Source organism: Anabrus simplex, chromosome 1, assembly GCF_040414725.1.
Source record: "Anabrus simplex isolate iqAnaSimp1 chromosome 1, ASM4041472v1, whole genome shotgun sequence".
NCBI lineage: Eukaryota > Metazoa > Arthropoda > Insecta > Orthoptera > Tettigoniidae > Anabrus > Anabrus simplex.
This window is the reverse complement of record NC_090265.1, coordinates 1,180,648,583-1,180,667,221: the sequence shown is the minus strand read 5'-3', so window position 1 is coordinate 1,180,667,221 and position 18,639 is coordinate 1,180,648,583. Positions and strand designations below refer to the sequence as shown.

The following is an 18,639-nucleotide window of genomic DNA, read 5'->3' as shown; positions in this document are numbered from 1 at the left end:
TCGCGGGTTTGATTCCGACAGATATAGTCGATGTTACTGTTATTGGCATGTTGAAGATTACTGGTGGCGCACTCGGTATCAACCGACAAAATTAAATTAACCCTTTGAAGTTCACATTTTGGATTAAGAACATGAAATGTATTTGTCAGCAAAAACAGGACTTCTGGTACATAAGAAACCATACACACACACACACACACACACACACACACACATTCAAATTCTGAATAACTGGATCAATGAGGTCTCAAAATTGGTGGTTTGAAGGTAGGACCACTATGCTCTTCAAGAATTTATCACACGTCATATTATAACGTTATCACCCCTGTTATGCATTTCATTTTGCGCATTTTATTTACACATATTATCGTTGCTATTATATTTATTGTTAGCCTACTTTAATTATTAGTGACTATACAGTGCAGTGAAATCACTTATGAATGATCGTATTGATACTAGCATTAGACATCGAGTAATACTCTTGTCATTTGAGTGTGTAGCCGGCCCCGTGGTGTAGGGGTAGGGTACTTGCCTCTTACCCGGAGGCTCCGGGTTCGATTCCCGGCCAGGTCAGGGATTTTTACCTGGACCTGAGGGCTGGTTCGAGTTCCACTCAGCCTACGTGATTAGAATTGAGGAGCTATCTGACGGTGAGATAGCGGCCCCGGTCTAGAAAGCCAAGAATAACGGCCGAGAGGATTCGTCGTGCTGACCACACGACACCTCGTAATCTGCAGACCTTCGGGCTGGGCAGCGGTCGCTTGGTAGGCCAAGGCCCTTCAAGGGCTGTAGTGCTAGGGGGGATTTGAATGTGTTCTACTTTTACTATAAATAACCATCATAACAATGAAACTCACCTGAAATTGTTATATTACAAATCAACAATAATAATGGCATTGGCTTTACGTCCAGCTACTTTTTATGTTTTTTCGGAGACGCCGAATTGCCGGAATTTTGTCACACAGGAGTTCTTTTACGTGCCCGTTAATCTACCGACACAAAACAACAACAATAATAGCGTAAGTGCTTTCATTACTCTATAAATGGTAGACATAAACAACTGCCATATTATTTTGTGCAGGCTGCCAATGACATAATATTTTAAACAGTTGAGTTTCCCTACTGTTGCCAGTGGTCAGTGATTGCAGCGAGATAGCTATGAAGTGGAACCACTATGCAGGTCGCTCAAAAACAGACACTTAAATGGTTGTTATTCCTTGTGACGACTATGCTTCAAAGTTATAGTATCCGTTCCATTAAAATACCGCTTTCGTTGCTAGATAGCAACACGATCGGAATGTCGAAATTTGTTTCTGGTTAACAACTGCGTTATCATTGGAAAGTACCTGTAAGGAAAAGTTGCAGCAGGGTATTCTTCGGCCCTGTACGTGACGCAACGGGGATCGCTTGATATCACGCTCGTTAACGAGGATGATGTGACTGAGATGAACGCAGAAATACCAGACAGACGACACAACTCCAGTGTCCAGCTACCGACGCTTTACACGGGACTTGAATAGTCTTTTGGCAGAATGTCTGATTTATTGATGGACTGTATCGTGATTGCGATGATGGTGGACCTGTCCCGTTTCTCTACGGTGTTGGTTGTGAAGTGAGATGAATCTTCGTAGCGAGTTTTTATTCGTACGACCGGATGCGCTTACTGACGTCAACCTCATCAGAGGAGTTAATGAGATTAAATATAGAGGAGAGTCGTATAATATGGAATACCATTTACTTTTGGCAGTATAACTTCTTACCGAAATCAGTTATGAAATATAAATGAATATGGTTTGAAAATTCAAATAATTAGCCAAGATTCTCTATATTTTTAAATTGTAAGTTGTTAATGTCTTCACGTCAAAATTATTTCTTTCAAAAAGTTGCACTTGGTGGGTAATACGGAATAGTCGGCTAATATGGAATAGTAGGGTAAATAATATGTAAATTAAAATAGAACTTCAATAAATTATTTCAGTTATATTTAAGAAACGTTCTTACAGGTGGACGTACATAAATTTTAAAAAATCGAAAGAATAAAATTGGTAATTAACTTAAATAATAATAATAATCTGTATACACTTATTCAGAGTTTTCTTTTTACAGTCACTTGTTCATTCAGTAACAAAAGTCACAGATGCAGAAACTGAGATCTATAGGTAGTTAAATGTTATAATATACCAGGATTAATGGAATTAACTTTAATTAATTTTAAACGTCATTTTACTTTGAAACTAAGACAGTATTCCATATATCCCGACACACCATGTTTGAATTAAAGGATTCGTCATGCCATAAACTTTGCACAACAAGGAAGTTACACTGGTGTAGCAATATAAGCAACTCTTGTACATTATGTAACATTGGATTTCCCAGGACTAAACTCAGTTTTGGCAATTAATAAAAGCTTTAAAAGAATTACCTGCAAAAGCTTTTCAAATATGAAAAACAAATATTCTTGCTCCACGCACTAACCTTACTCACGAGCATGTCGAAACTGAATACAAAGCATCATGAGAACATTTACCGTAATTCGACGAGTTTCCACCTGAGAGGAGTACCTTACAGGCAAGATGTTGTGGTATTCCTTATTGGCCGACTATTCTGTATTACCCGATTCCCCTCTATGATATTAGGAAGGGAGAGGGTGAAACTCGGTGGTGGCACATAGCCTACTCCTGTCGAATATCACCCAGGGGTCTGTTCAAGGCTTTACGTCGCCATCCGACGAATGAATCACCATCAACAGCGTCATATGCCCTCACTCCATATGAGCACTGCGGGGAGGTTTGAAATTGAATACAAGCTTTTTGGCACAACCACCGAACACAGAATGGACCCAACTCATGTCGGGTGCTTGGTCGGGGTGACAGAATCTCCCAACTGATTATTGCGACACTCAGCATGTAGGGACGTGTATAGGGTGGTTGTGCAACTTGGGCCGATTTGTCATCGAGCAGTTCGTTGAAAATTTCTATATCCATTCGTAGAATGGTTGTAGTTCTTTAATCATATTTGTCTAAATTCTTTTCTCCGTAATAACCACTGTTTAGCCCCATATTTTTTTCTTTCGTATCGACTTCATTGACAACAAAGTCAGTGCAATTCTTATCTTTCGAAACGTAGAAAGTGGAGGAGCCATTATCACGCGTGTAGCCAGACAATCTCCTGCACATCAGGCCCAGCAGATTGTGTCGTGTGGAGAGCAGCATACGATTTACCGCGCCAACTACCCAACAGATTGTGTCATGTCGAGAGCAGCACCCGATTTACCGCGCCAACTACCCAGCAGATCGGGCCCAGCAGATTGTGTAGTGTGGAGAGCAGCATCCGATTTACCGCGCCAACTACCCAGCAGATCGGATCCAGCAGATTGTGTCGTGTGAAGAGCAGCATCCGATTTACCGCGCCAACTACCCAGCAGATTGTGTCATGTCGAGAGCAGCACCCGATTTACTGCGCCAACTACCCAGCAGATCGGGCCCAGCAGATTGTGTCGTGTGGAGAGCAGCATCCGATTTACCGCGCCAACTACCCAGCAGATCGGATCCAGCAGATTGTGTCGTGTGAAGAGCAGTATCCGATTTACTGCGCCAACTACCCAGCAGATTGCGTCATGTCGAGAGCAGCACCCGATTTACCGCGCCAACTACCCAGCAGATCGGGCCCAGCAGATTGTGTCGTGTGGAGAGCAGCATCCGATTTACCGCGCCAACTACCCAGCAGATCGGATCCAGCAGATTGTGTCATGTGGAGAGCAGCATCCGATTTACCGTGCCAACTACCCAGCAGATCAGATCCAGCAGATTCGCCTTTTTACCCTGCCGGCCATCATTCTGATGGTGACTTTTTTCGACCAACGGGATTCGAACCGGCTCCACGTTGTCAGACCAAATAGACTTCAAGCCTTAAGATCATGGCCACCAGGCGGGCTCTAATGATGAAACTCAAAACTCATTGTCCGAATAGAATGATATTACAGGTACTCCAGGACACAACATACTAACCAGTGTTGGTTTCGATAAACAATCGCCTCCTTGAGATGAAGTATTCATGAGCGGTTGCGCAAGACCCGTGTAGAATGTTTATGACCAGGCATCGTCAACTGGCCTATAGTTTTTGTTTTGTGCCTCGCGTCGTTGACTGAGCAGCGGTGTTGGGAATAAGGGCTTAGACAGCTCCTTCACTGGAGTCCACAGTAGCGGGTTGTAGCAAAGAACTAGGTTGTGTTATCGGGACAATAATTATAATTATGAGTTATGACTAATGGCCGTTTATTCATTTTTATTAGTTTTGTCATTTTAGTCTACATGTTAATAAAATAATTGAATTTGATCGCAATATTCTCTCGTATTTTGCTTTAAAGAGGAAGTAGCCTACTGCGGAATTCTCGTCAGAACAGAGGAAGATCTTCTGTTGCAATGGCCCTATGCAAAGAAAAGTGAGATGTGTATGGGGAGATACACTGTTCCTCAGAGAATGGAAGTTATAGAAGAGCAGACGTTATAGCGACTGGCGAGTGAATGAGCGAGGATTCATTCTGGACCCCATAGTAAGGATGGAAAAGAGCATTCAACAGACTGCCGATATCAGTGAAAAAGAGACCGTTTACCTACGATGTATACCTCAGTTAGATGGGAGATATAACCTGTTAAGTTAATGCATCGGACGTGGAAGTTCTTCCGTTTTGGGGCTCGGGGTAGATCATATGAATGTATAAAATCGTTCTTAGAATTATTGGGTATATGTAGTCAAACAGTACAACATTTGCATCAAAATCTTGAAAGGTTCCTTAATAATTCTACACAACCACTTATTTCTAAATACGTGTTCCTCTTAATACACATTAACATACATTTATGACTATGATGTATAGGCCTATATAAAATGAGAGTGTTGTCTGTACATTGTTCAAAATAAAAAAAGAGGCATTTCTGTACCGTTCGTGTCCACAGTAAGAAGGAAATTAATTTTTTTAAATTTTCCGGCATCTATGTATATGTATGTATGTAGTATGTATGTGTGTATGTATGTATGTATGTATGTATGTATGTATGTATGTATGTATGTATGTATGTATGTATGTATGTATGTATGTATGTATGTATGTATGTATTGAACCCTTTGGTCCATATTGAGGGATACCTACCTTTCTTACCTATCAGCAAAGTTCATGAGATCTGTCTCTTGGGTCGTATCGGGTTCTTCGTCACTTGCTGAGGTAAAGGTAGGGTTCAGTAATTCTAATCTATCTACTGGAATGAAAGGTCTGTTTAAAAGATTCCTATTTATTCAGGAAAATTCTGAAGCAATCGGATATGTCAACGGTATCATAGAAGTCAATTGTGTCCACTGGACACCACAATCATTTTTACATAAAGGTCAGAACACTGGTATGAGACTTTAACGTAACTGCCTGATGGGCATTCTTACTAGAAACCATTGTCTCAATTATTAATCATTTAAGAAAGGAAAGTCTGGAAATCCTTAAATTCGGCTTCCATGTGCGACCACATGTACCATCATAGTGATTCGTTATGGTCCAGCCCTCGTAACACGAACTCTGGACTCTGGGTATAATTAAGGCAGTCCAATTGGTGTGGGCCACACAGTGATTCTACGGCATGGACCCTTAATTGAATCGATGTGACCTGCGGCTATGTCATGGACCGACATCTAAACTTCTAAGTTACTTTAAAGTCATTGTGGATGATGACCGCAAGGAAAATGATGCTACAATGGCATATGGCCCTAATCTAAGTCACTGAGGTTGATGACCCCCTGACCATCCAAGTTTCTAGGCTGAAGGCTAAACACAATTAAGTTACATCGGTTGATGATCAAAGTTTCCACTTTACTATCCCCAGCACATTCACTGCTCAATGAATCAAAGTTCAATAATTACAACAATAGCAATGCTCACAAACTTTGTGGCAGTAAAATCCATTTCCTTCGGATATGTCCCCTTAATCGTTACTTTACATTTAAATATTCCCCAGAAAACAAACTAAAATTTCCAGAATGCATCTCCAAGTTATTCGCTTGATTAAAGATATTTCAAAATGCGGTTTCACTGAATTTAATAATTAAATACATTTAAATGATTTAACGAAATGTTAAAGAACAGTAAATTTTATCTCCGCGGACTCTGGTTTCTTTACAAATTCCTACGCAGCTGTGATGTAAATTCAATCTTGTGATATTTATCTGGCTGGAAAAGAATTGTTACATAATTCATGTCCAGTTATGTATCTTGTCTCATGATCTCACACTTTAAAATCTAATCTAGTCCTAACCGTTATTAACACTTGGATATCCTAAGAATCTACGTACAAACCAAACAACTCGCCATATAATTACGATGTCATATCTCGTCATACCATTTATGAATTTTGCACACCCCTCACAGACAAACCAATCATCACAACCATCGCCCTATATTTTGGGCAACCCTGAATTTGGTTACTCTGTTCCTTATACTCGAAGTTCATGGTTTGAAATGTTCATTACGTCCCCAATTAAACAAATTTTACAGTATTCCACAATGCTCAGATTATTACCGGCTATGAATTTCAACTAAATCCAGCATTTTAACGTTCTCCCAGGAATTGAGAATACAATCTCAATTCCACGCCTGTCCCGTTATCATATGGTGTTCTCAACTGAGGCCTCTCGTCCCCAAGTTCGCTTGGCAGTAACATGAAACACCTGGTTTGTTCCAGTTGACTGGCTGCTCAAAATGTTCACCTTTTAAACTCTGCCGACATAATTAAACAAATACGATATTCTAACCAACAAAATGCACAGATTATGCTTCAAGATGCCCACAATAATTATACGCGTCGCCAATTAATAGCGCTATGGATTTCTATGTATTTCTTTCCATTCCCAACATTATAAAATATACCTCGGGCTATCGTGTCCCGGCTTCAATGACAGGACTCTAACCTGATTCGCACATCTCATCTCAACTCATATAAAACATTCCTCGGGCTTCCGTGTCCCGGCTTCAATGACAGGTCCAACCTGATTCACAAATCTCATATCAACAAAACTAGCCTCTGTTTCCCAGCTCCACAATTATCATCGGCAAAGAACTGGAATAAAATCCTCACTAGAAATCTCGACGTCTAATATCGCACAATGCATTAATCATGAATAACTTCGCATAAAGGATATCTTATTTAATAACTTGAATTTTACGAAAAATGACTGAAACATTCTACTAGATCTTTTTATTGTCAGTCAGACACAGTTTAAAATGGGCCTAGAAAAACGTTTCTCTCTGTGACCAAATTCATCACCCTAGATTCTCACCAGACAGCGCGCTTCCACTCGATTGAAAATGAGTAACCATGGATTCCTACATTATTAACGTCAAATTGCAGACAGGAAAAATTTACGTCGAATGAACATCTTAATTTGACATCACAAAATATAGGCAGTTCACTCACACGGATAACGATCTACATTGGACGTGATATCACTTCGAAACCCTATTCAATAACTTTTTACAACATTATACGGCACTCGCAAGACTTAACCAATTTTTTCCAAGTGGAAAATAAAACAAATGACTCTTTTAGTCGTATTCTCACATTTACAAAACTTAGTAGGGGTGACCACTGCGTCGTATATCCCCATTCAAATACACTTTTAGAGATCATGAAACAAGGTATAATAGGTAGTAAGATGGAAAGTCACATTACCTTATGTAGTCACACCATTGTTCGTCATAGGGCTCACCTGCGACCCTGGCATTTTATTTAGCCATTTTTACATTCATGGCTTTCCATATCATTATTATATTTCTTCAGGTTTCCTGGAATAAAGCATAAAAAAAGAAAATACTCTTCACTTGTTTGCTGAGCGCACACGATGGACTATAATTATTTCCGCACACGAATTACTTAATCACATTAGAATTTATTCAGTACTTTGACCGTCCTATCTGGTACAATTATTTCACTCAAGAAAACTATCTCCTCATGGAGTCAAGACCTAGCCACAATGGCTAAAATCTGCAGTGGAACTCAGTCTACTTTTGTTGTTTGATTTCGCAGAGCAGCTCAAGAATTTTTCGTTCGCTTTGTATCACAAATGCCGGAGAAGGAGACTTCGTCATGGCGTCCCTTCATATTTATAGCAGTTACCCCCTCTCTTCGGATATCTCCCTTTGCCGCCAAGAAAATTTCTGTAAATTTTCTGACTTAACTAAACTGTAATTTTAAGAGTTTTGAAAGTTACTACATGCTTGCTACGTTTCTGGCGGTAGTGTTCATGGACATTTAAAATTTATACGGATTCGATTTGTGAGATGATTGACCCCCTTTGATAGGCACTATATTTTTTTTTGACTTGGCTTGGGTCACGCCATGTACACGCGCTTTGAAATAGTTCACAAAAATGACTTGAGATTCTTCCGCCGTCGACACGTGTGGCTGACGTCACGTATCCCAGAGCGTGGGACCGAAGGTAATCACCCCCTCGTCACGTGTCAAATCCATGCTATCAAGAATCCAACTTTTAATTTAATTGTTAATTTATGTATAATATTCTTAGGGCACAAAGGTCATGGGTTCAGTATGTATGTATGTATGTATGTATGTATGTATGTATGTATGTATGTATGTATGTATGTATGTATGTATGTATGTATGTATGTATGTATGTATACGCATCTCGAGAAAGTGGCTGAACAGAACTTTATGAAAATCGATATGTAAAATCTGGGAATAAGACACTACAATCTAAGCTATATATACTTTTATTCACGCCGTGCGAAATGGTAATTCAGGGGAAGGCCTAAACTTAATTATCAAATATCTATGCTATTAGTGGTCCTATCGATAAATTGCGTGTCGGTAGCTGTGGTGGTGTGGGGGATGTGGGCGTTAAAACGACCGATTATATATAAAAATAGACGTGTGTGTCCGTATATTTCGCCTTGCAACCATAACTAACCATCCAAGACCCGGTTTTTGCGAGTGGTAGTAGCCTCAAGTCTTCCATTGTGCATTATAGTGATTGCGTATCGGTAGCTGTGGTGGTGTGGGATATGTGTGGGGTGAAATTGACCGACTCTATATAAAAATAGATGTCTGTGGTCGTATATTTCACCTTGCAGCCACAACTACCCTTCACAGATCACTGGTGTTTGTGTTTGATATTAGCCTGGAGTCTTCTATCGTGCACTGTAGTGGTTCTGTGTCGGTACCTTTGGTGGTGTGGGAAGTGATGGGGTTGAAATTGGCCGACGATATATAAAAATAGACGTGTGTGTCGTATGTTTTACCTTGCAGCTACAACTACCCGTTGCAGACCACTGGTGTCTGTGTGTGGTAGTAGCCTCGATTCTCCCATCTTACACTATACCGGATGTGTGACTAGCTATGGTGGTGTGGGAGATGTGTGCTTGAAAGTGGCCGACTTCGTAATTGAATGTATTAAAATTAGTAAGAATGTACTGGAAGGTTCGGAGTGAGAATGTACCATAGAAGGCTGTGATGTGTACTTTTTGGTTTTATATACCATAGTTGATTCATCTGGCAGGAGTATGGTGATCTCAGAACCATAACAACTTGCTGCTTGAGTACATCTCTGAGTATTTTCTGTAATTCATGAACATAAAGCAGATACTTACTGAAACAGTTACTTAACAATATCATTGATAACAGGCAAAGAAAAAAGAAAATCGTTTTCCTGCCAAGAATTCCATTAATCTCAAATGATTTGTCATTTTGTTTCAAACGATTAGTGTTTCCAGTGAGATTAGCTTATAGTAGGACTATCAATAAGGTTCTTTTTTTTTTAAAGTGGATTAACGTCGCACCGACACAGATAGGTCTTATGGCGACGATGGGATAGGAAAGGCCTAGGAGTTGGAAGGAAGGGGCCGTGGCCTTAATTAAACTACAGCCCCAGCATTTACCTGGTGTGAAAATGGGAAACCACGGAAAACCATCTTCAGGGCTGCCGACAGTGGGGTTCGAACCGACTGTCTCCCAAATACTGGATACTGGCCACACTTAAGTGACTGCAGCTATCGAGCTCGGTAATAATAATAATAATAAGGTTCAGTCAAACGTTCCACTAGGCTATTGTGGAGATAAAGGATTACTGTTTTACACGTGGTCGACTCAAGGTTGCTTTCTCCCGTGTCGGACAGGAAGATAATCTGTTTGTGCCTTAAATGTAGTGTATAAGAATGCATTTTTCTGAAATTACTTAGTCTTTAAGATATTTATGTAGGCCTACCACGGAAACTGAATAAAGTAAAAGAAGAAATGCGTGTCTTATGTAGGCCCTACTGGATAGAGAAAACCTCACGGTTGTACCAGAAAAACCTGCGAAGCGGGTTGTCTAGTAATAGTTTTACATCCCACTAATTACGTTTACGGCTTTTGGAGACACCCAGGTGCCGGAATTTCGTCCTACTAGATTTCTTTTATATGCCGGTAAAACTACCGACACTAGGCTGGAGTAGTTGAGCACATTCAAATACCACTGGACTGAATGGAGATCTAACCCACCGACTCGAGCTCAGAACATCAGTATTTCTATCGTCTAGCCCTTAAATTTAGCTCTTTCGATATTCAGTTGTCGCATTGCTTACACGTACACAGTCTGGCTCGTTGGCTGAACGGTTAGCATGCTGAGCTTCGATTGAGAAGGCTCCAGGTTCGATTTCCGGCCGGGTCGGAAATTTCAAATTTGTCTAGTTAATTCCTCCAGCTGTTGCACTGGGTGTTTGTGTTCGTCTTTATACAAATCTTCATTTGCATACAATGCATTGCACTACAAACCACCACAGAAACACGAAGTACTGAATACAAACCTCCACATGAGTTAACATCCGGCCGTACAAAGTGCCGACCCTAGACTGCTGGTAAAAGAAGACATCTCGTGGCTGAAAAACATTTCGGGGCCTGACTGAGTAGCTCACATGGTATGGCGCTGGTCTTCTGAGCCAAAGTTCGCGGATTCGATCCCGGCTCAGCACTGTGGTATTTAGAGATGCTCTAATATGTCAGCATCGTGTCGGGAGATTTATCGACACATAAAAGGACTCCTGCAGTACAAACTTCCGACCATACCATACCAGCTCTGTAAACAGTAAAAACAGTTAGTGGTACGTAAAATATGATAAGCGCGCACCCCACTTTATAAGCCATGTTTCATTGCATCCCCTTCCGACCCTGTGCTTCCATTCTTCTTCTTCTGAGACTTTTTCCCAATTTATTGGGATCGGCACTTTGTGTGGACTTGGCCCATTCGTACATTGGCAGTCCTGAAGATAGTTTTCCGTGATTTTCTATTGTCACAACAGGCAAATTCTGGGGTTGCACTTTAATTAAGGCCATGGTCGCTACGTTCCTAATACTAGCTGTGTACCATCCCTCCGTCGCCGAAAACCTTCGGTGTGTTAGTACAACGTTAAAGAAGTAGCAAAATAAATAAATAAATAAATAAATAAATAAATAAATAAATAAATAAATAAATAAATAAATAAATAAATAAATAAATAAATAAATAAATAAATAAATAAATGGAATCACCTCGCGGTACTGGTTTCCCCTAAGGCAGTCAGTAATTCTGAGGATATGTCATCAATTCCAGGTGCCTTGTTCTTATTTAGGTCTCTCAGAGTTCTGTCGAACTCTGACCTGAAAATTTGTATCCTATTTCAGCCTCTTCTTGTTCCATAACCTTATCATCTACTTCTTTCATTTGATACATTTTTTGTTGAATATGTTCCTTCTCATTTAGGTCTCTCAAAGTTCTGTCTCGTCCAAGTATACAGCCGTCGTTTGTTCTTCCTGCCAATGTACTTCTATCTACTTCATTCTTTAATCGCCTGCATTCATTTCTGCCCTCTTCATTTCTTTGCGTTCTTGTATTTTCGCCTTTCATCAATTAGATCTAATATTCCCGAGTTATCCACTGATTCTTACTTGATCTTACCTTTTATTGCTAGCGTAACTACATCTAACTTCAATGATGGGTTTTAGATGTAGTTCTACCACGAATTACTTCCATTTTAGAAACTCGAGTTTCAACTTTATTCAAAGTCTTTTTCAGCCTATAAATCAACAGAAATAACATGGTAATATTTGTTACAAAAATTCAGACTTTATAGATTATTCTTTCGAATTAAGGTGCTTATAAATATTTAACATAAATTAAGAAACATTTTACGTATCCATTTCCATTTTCTGCAGTCGCTTAAGTGCGGCTAGTATCAGTATTCGGGAGATAGGTGTTCGAACTTAACTGTCGGCAGCCCTGAAAGTGGTTTTCCGTGGCTTCCCATTTTCACGTCAGACAAATGCTGGGGCTTAACCTCAATTAAATACACGGCCGCTTCCTTCCCACTCCTAGGCCTTTCCTATCCCATCGTCGCCATAAGACGTATCTGTGTCGGTGCGACGTAAAACAACTTGTAAGAAAAAATCAATTTTCAGATTCTCTGACCTACCACAATGTTTTAAATTGCTAACATTCCATATTTCGACTCCCACCCGACGATCCGAATGGGGGACTATTTTACCTCCTGAATATTTTAGCCGGGAAGAAGCCGTCATCAGTACATCATTCATATAGAGAGAGAGTACCATGTCCTCGGGAGTTTGTTACGGGTGTAATTTCCCTTTTCTTTCATCCGCGTAGCAGGCCATATTAAAAGGCCATATGTCAATCGTCCAGACTGTCGCCCTTGCAACTTCCAAAAGGCTGCTACCCCGCTTTCGATAAACCATTCGTCAGTCTGATCTCTCGACAGACACCCATCCGATATAGTTGCAACTATGACCTGGCTGTCTGCTTCACTGCGACGCCCAAGCTTCTCCAACGCGGCAAGGTCGCATGGTTCACAAGGGAGGAATGGTGTTTAGGTTCCATAAAACTAAATAATACGGGGTGGGTGCCCACGCGGTATATATGAAATTATTTTTTCAAATGTCGATGAGATTTGCTCTTCCTGTGATCACAAACTTTAAGTATAAGGAAACTCATTTCTAGAGTTTCTGTTGAAATGAGGTACATGTTCGATTTACCTGGTTTGGCCTCATAATTCGATTGTATGGAAGAACGGAACGGTGTTCTCTACATGTTCTGCTTTTATTGTACAGGAGTGGAGCTAGTGGGCCGACGCAGACGAGAAATGAGTGGAATAGTACTCAACTATTTCTACGCTCTGGGAGAAGCTGCAGTGGCCCTCATTGCCTGGCTCACCAAAGACTGGAAGATGATACAGTTGCTAGTGTCAGCACCCGCTGGAATCTTCGTGCTCTATTATTGGTGAGCTAATTCGTAATAGCTTTTTATTGATGGAAGAAATGAACTATTTGATTTCCAATTGAATATGAAAATGAGTGTTTCGTTGAATCTTGCGGACTTTTTCCCACGAAGTTTTATTGAATATCATTCCACCTCATGCTTTTCTTTTAATGAAGGAGCTTTACTTCAGTTCGTTTTCTGCTGTGACCATGTCTCTCTGGATGAGTCTCAGTGTTGCTGAGCACAGTTCAGTTGCTACATGTACGCCTACCCTAATTCAACTCATTATTCTAGTTTACATTTTGTCCGATTCATTGGCTGAATGGTCAGCGTTGAGGCCTTCGGTTCAGAGGGTCCCGGGTTCGATTCCCGGCCGGATCGGGGATTTTAATCGGGGACTGGGTGTTTGTGTTTGTCCCAACACTTTCCTCTTCATATTCAGACAACACAGTACACTACCAACCACCACAGAAATACGCAATAGTGATTACATCCCTCCATATAGGGTTGGCGTCAGGAAGGGCATCCCCCGTAAATCAGGGACAAATCCTCATTTGCTACGTAGGCCCAGTTCACACCCGCGACCCCACAGATGTGGGAAAAGCGGTAGAAGAAGAAGATTCTAGCTTACATTTTGTGAGAGATCTGGAGTTGTATTGTCTACTCCCTAGATGTTGTATTTACATGTGAGACTGGCAGAGTACTGTAGTTCACTAGAGTCCTATGGTCATTGTTGAAAGGTAGAATTCCGGCGGTGAGTGTTTAAAAAATGCGAGAGATCCATGTCGGTTGGGGATGATCAAGGATGCTCACTGACTTAGAACGTGGAATGGTTCTTGAATACCACATCAATACATTAATAGTCAGGGTTATTTTATCCCACAGGGGTCTCTTCCCGCATCGCGCTCACTTGTTTCTCTCGCTGTCCGCCTTCTGCGTGACGTCATGTGGTATGAAACAGCGGTCGCCCGTCCTGCTGACACGTATTACTACTACAGTCTAAAATGGTCATAACTTCTGAACCATTCATGCAAATAATGTCCTGACAAGGTTATTGTAATCCTTATAAAATACTGGAGGAGGTCAAACAATTTATTTTGATGAGGAACTCGAGGATAATATCGAAATATTTATTTAATTTTAAGGAGTTACATTTTTTACCGCGGACTGTAGCATAAAATCGCTTCTAGAGGGCAGCCGGTTGGAAATAGGTATGTGCCATCCTGGACTTTTTTGTAGAGGATTCTATGCTCTACATTTCGTACGCTTACACTTGGGGTCTATCGTTGATGGTTCACGCAGCGTAAGCCAAGAAAGCAAGTGACCGACCGACCGACCGACATTTTTATCTCTTTCTACGTATTTACTGTATATCGGATCACGGATATATAGTAATTTTATAGTGGTTCACTACGTGAACAGTGTTCGTGTTGTCAGTATCTGAAGTAGAACCACTGTACTGATTAAAATGCAGTCAACATATTATGGAAACGTGTGTGGCGCTATAAATTGTCGGCACGTAAAAGAACTCCCGTGGGACAAAATTACGGCACCTCGAGTCTCAGAAAACCGTAAATGTTAGTGAGACGTAACACAAATAATATTATTATTATTTCGCATATTATAAAGACAATAACGACAACAACCATCATAGCCAGTTAGTTTGCTACTGTGATGGCATAACAATACTTCCTCGTCAGCAAGGCTTGGTTATTGAAACACTTCGTAATAAACTCTTGAATATCTCCATTATTACAGCTCGTACGGTAAAAAGGCGTCAGATATAAATGACTGAATGAAAATCATATTTTCTATAATTATTCTTATGTGCTAATAGCCGGGCTGAGTAACAACTCAAATGGTAGATCGCTGGCCTTCTTAGCCCAACTTGGCAGGTTCGATCCTGTCTCAGTCCGGTGTTGAAGGTGCTCAAAAACATTGTTAGTAGGACGTAAAATCCAATAACATTAACATTATTATGTGCTAATAACTTATATTTCTGAATATATTTCGAAGCTCGTGAAATAATACAGTATCCGTGATCCGATATACAGTAAATACGAAGAAAGAGACATAAATGTCGTGCGAGAAGAGACCTGTTACTGGATCTCGGTTATTTCAAAAAGGGGCCTCACACATCCCAGTCATGAGTGGTTAAAAAATATAGCCCAGTTCGAAATTTCATTTGGTGTGTTTCACGGTAAGACTGTATCCAGATGCAAAAAAGTGAAAACTCTTACTTCTATTATTAAGTCAAAATTTCCAGTATTCCATGACAAAATAATTTGTCTCTACGTAAGGACCAGGACATTTATTAGGCTATGGCATTTTAATGCAAAGAGTAAGGAGCTAGCACTGAGAAAATATGCCAATAAGAAGGCTAAGCTTTGGGCTGGTTCATCAAGTAATTAAGTCTCCTGACACGTACGTTTTAATAATTTAATATAATTCCATAATGATGTCGATATGATGCATATTAATCTAAATATTTACTTCATCAGGAAATAAATTAATTATTTTGAGTTGCATGGTAATATTTTATTTCTTATCGTATTACCGGTATATATCATGTATTTGATAGTTGATGTTCTACCTGCTCAGCATGTGACGAAATTTAACGCATTTTCACGGTTTTTAATCTATTGGAAGTGCCGTTACTTATCGAATCGGACTAAACCAGACTATTATTTGATGAAAGATTGAGAAGATGTTTCACAGACACGAGAATTCACAGGCTTGCTGTACTGCGACTGTGTTCCTTACTCGCTATCGTTCATACCGCGTGACGTCAGAGCGCTCCAGCCAATGGAAACTTCAACCGCCGGAGTAGCCTACCTTATATTCTAGTTACCTTGATTGTATCCCTTCTCAAGTTGCCCAAGTCGACTGTCGGAAGCGTATTTCGGAAAAGGAAACGGGAAGACGCAACCAATACAAAATCATGGCCGGGTGTTGACCGACAGCGTCCATCCAGCTTTGAAGAAAGTGGTACATATGGCATCGTATGATTACCAGCACCCGTAAATTCTGCAGGTAGCACCGCACTCTGCACCGGGAGGTAGGAGGATTGTGATTCCAGGCTCACTCATCCACGCATAACCTCACATTTCACCGATGAATTCCATGCACCGCCACTGCTTCGTAAACGACTTGGAGTGATGAATTACGCTATACCCTGTGAAAGACAGATGGGAGGGTTTCGGTGTGCCAAATGTCAGGCGGACAATACAAGCCAGCATATACAATTCCCACAGTGAAATTTGTGTGAGGTTGATTTTCATGGAAGAGAGTCTCGTAATACAACAGGACACTATAAAGGCGTAAGGATATAAGAAAATTTTGATCAGCTGAGTGCTGTCTACGATAGAAGACTGGTTCATGGATGTGCATTGTGTGTTTCAGCACGATAATGCTCCCTGCCATAAATGAGGGTAAGTTCTTGAGTAGTTTGTGGATAATAAGGTTCTGGAAAAAGACTGGCTAGCCCAGGGCCCCGACCCCAATGCTGTCGAGCACCCATGGGGATGAACTAAATCCCCACCCACATCACTAACTGCGCTTGCTTCAGCGCTACAGGAAGGATGCTCTGCCATTTCCCTGGAGACATTCCAACACTTGTTGACAGTCTTCCCCGCAGAATACGAGCTGTAATGAAGACGAAGAGTGTGTCCGCCCCACTACTGGAGAGTATATCCGAAGAACTCTTAAAGGGCAGTTTCGAGTAGTTATCCGGGTATTTCTTTATCATGTGGTGCATTGTCACCAAGAGCACTCATGCATAGGTATAGTTCGCCATCTTTCTTCTACTATTTGGATGCTTCCTTTAACATAGTAATGTGCTGATCTTACCACAGTATGAGTATGCTCAAATGTTTTGAACATCTAAAGGTTCAAAAATAACTTTTGCTCTTAATTATTTAACATGTTTAACAAGTTACTTGAGCAGATGGTTACCGGTACTGAATTAAAATGTTTTAAATTTAAATCATCTTAAAAGCATTCGTTTAAGCAACTAACAAAATAGTAAAATGCTCTTAATTGCCTTCTTTGCCTTATCATAATTTATGTACCATGCAAATACTTCCGTATTCAATTATTTTTATATTTCACTGGTACCTTTACTGTGCGCTAAGTCTTCCGGTATGGGTTAGAAAAATGTATTACTTTCATTGAACTGTTTCAGTCTCAGTCTTGGCTTTGACAACATGAAACTGACAGATATGGACGATGCTAGTAATGCCATTCCTTACACAGTCAATCCCTGCTGTTAGTGTGAATGTGTCGCTCATACGGTCGGTTGTTGTGTGCATTTCAGTAGGTTTGGTAGACTGATATGTAACAGCAACAACTTCTGGTTCGGTGTTGAAAGCAACGGGAAACTATGTCACGCCTCATTTCCCCTAGTATGTCTCTTCAGTGAGGCCTAGGCCATCTATGGCAGCTGATGGTGGAGCTGTTGAGGATCCACCCAGCCTTGGACTGAGTACTGAGCATAATGCATACATACATACATACATACATACATACATACATACATACATACATACATACATACATACATACATACATACATACATACATACATACATACATACATACATACATACATACATACATTGGTACATACACATGCCGTACACCTTATTTCAGAATATCTAAGGGATAAATGGCCGGCAACATGTTTTACAAAAGGTTTCTCCTGCGAGAGGGATATGTTGTCGAACTTTCAAGATATTAGCGAGTCAATAGACAAAAGTGTGCAAGTTGATGCTGTTGTAATTGATTTTGCTAAAGCATTTGATGTAGTACCACATGACATCTTGATCCGAAAATTGGTGGAAACAGTCACTGATAAACTGATAAAAGGGTGGTTCTTTGGATCTGGGAATTTTCTACAGACCGCATGCAGAGGGTAAAAGTGGGAAGTAAATACTCCGACGAAGTTTCTATTACGTCGGGAGTAGTACAGGGTAGTGTTATAGAGCCACTCCTTTTCACGGCGTGTATCAACGATCTGCTGAGTAAATTCGAAGGGAATACAGATTGTTTGCGACGACTGCATAATATGCAGAACAATACAGAATGATAACGATAATAGGTTATTACAAGGCGATATAAATATACTCCATAAGTGGGCACTCGATAACAAAATGAAAATAAATTCTCGAAAATGCAGTCTTATAAGAATGGGAAAGAAACATAGGCAAGGGGACTTTCAACATTGTTTTGGATCGAACTCTTTGGTAGAGAACGACTCATGCAAGTACCTAGGAATCCACGTAAAGAGAGATCAAAAATGGGATACCCACGGAGAAAATGTAATTACTAAAGCGTACAAGTCCATACACTTCGTGATGAGGG

At 40.4% G+C, this 18,639-nt stretch overlaps 1 protein-coding gene across 6 annotated transcripts in view; it reads left to right on the top strand.

Moving 5' to 3' along the window:
* The window catches only part of LOC136858170 (organic cation transporter protein), a 279,009-nt gene that overhangs the window by 230,733 nt on the left and 29,637 nt on the right, over positions 1–18,639 (top strand). For all 6 annotated transcript variants that reach the window (XM_067137523.2, XM_067137520.2, XM_067137524.2 and 3 more), the window contains one exon: positions 13,131–13,299. In XM_067137523.2, coding sequence (XP_066993624.1) covers positions 13,131–13,299 — 169 coding nt within the window. The remainder of the gene's footprint in view (positions 1–13,130; positions 13,300–18,639) is intronic.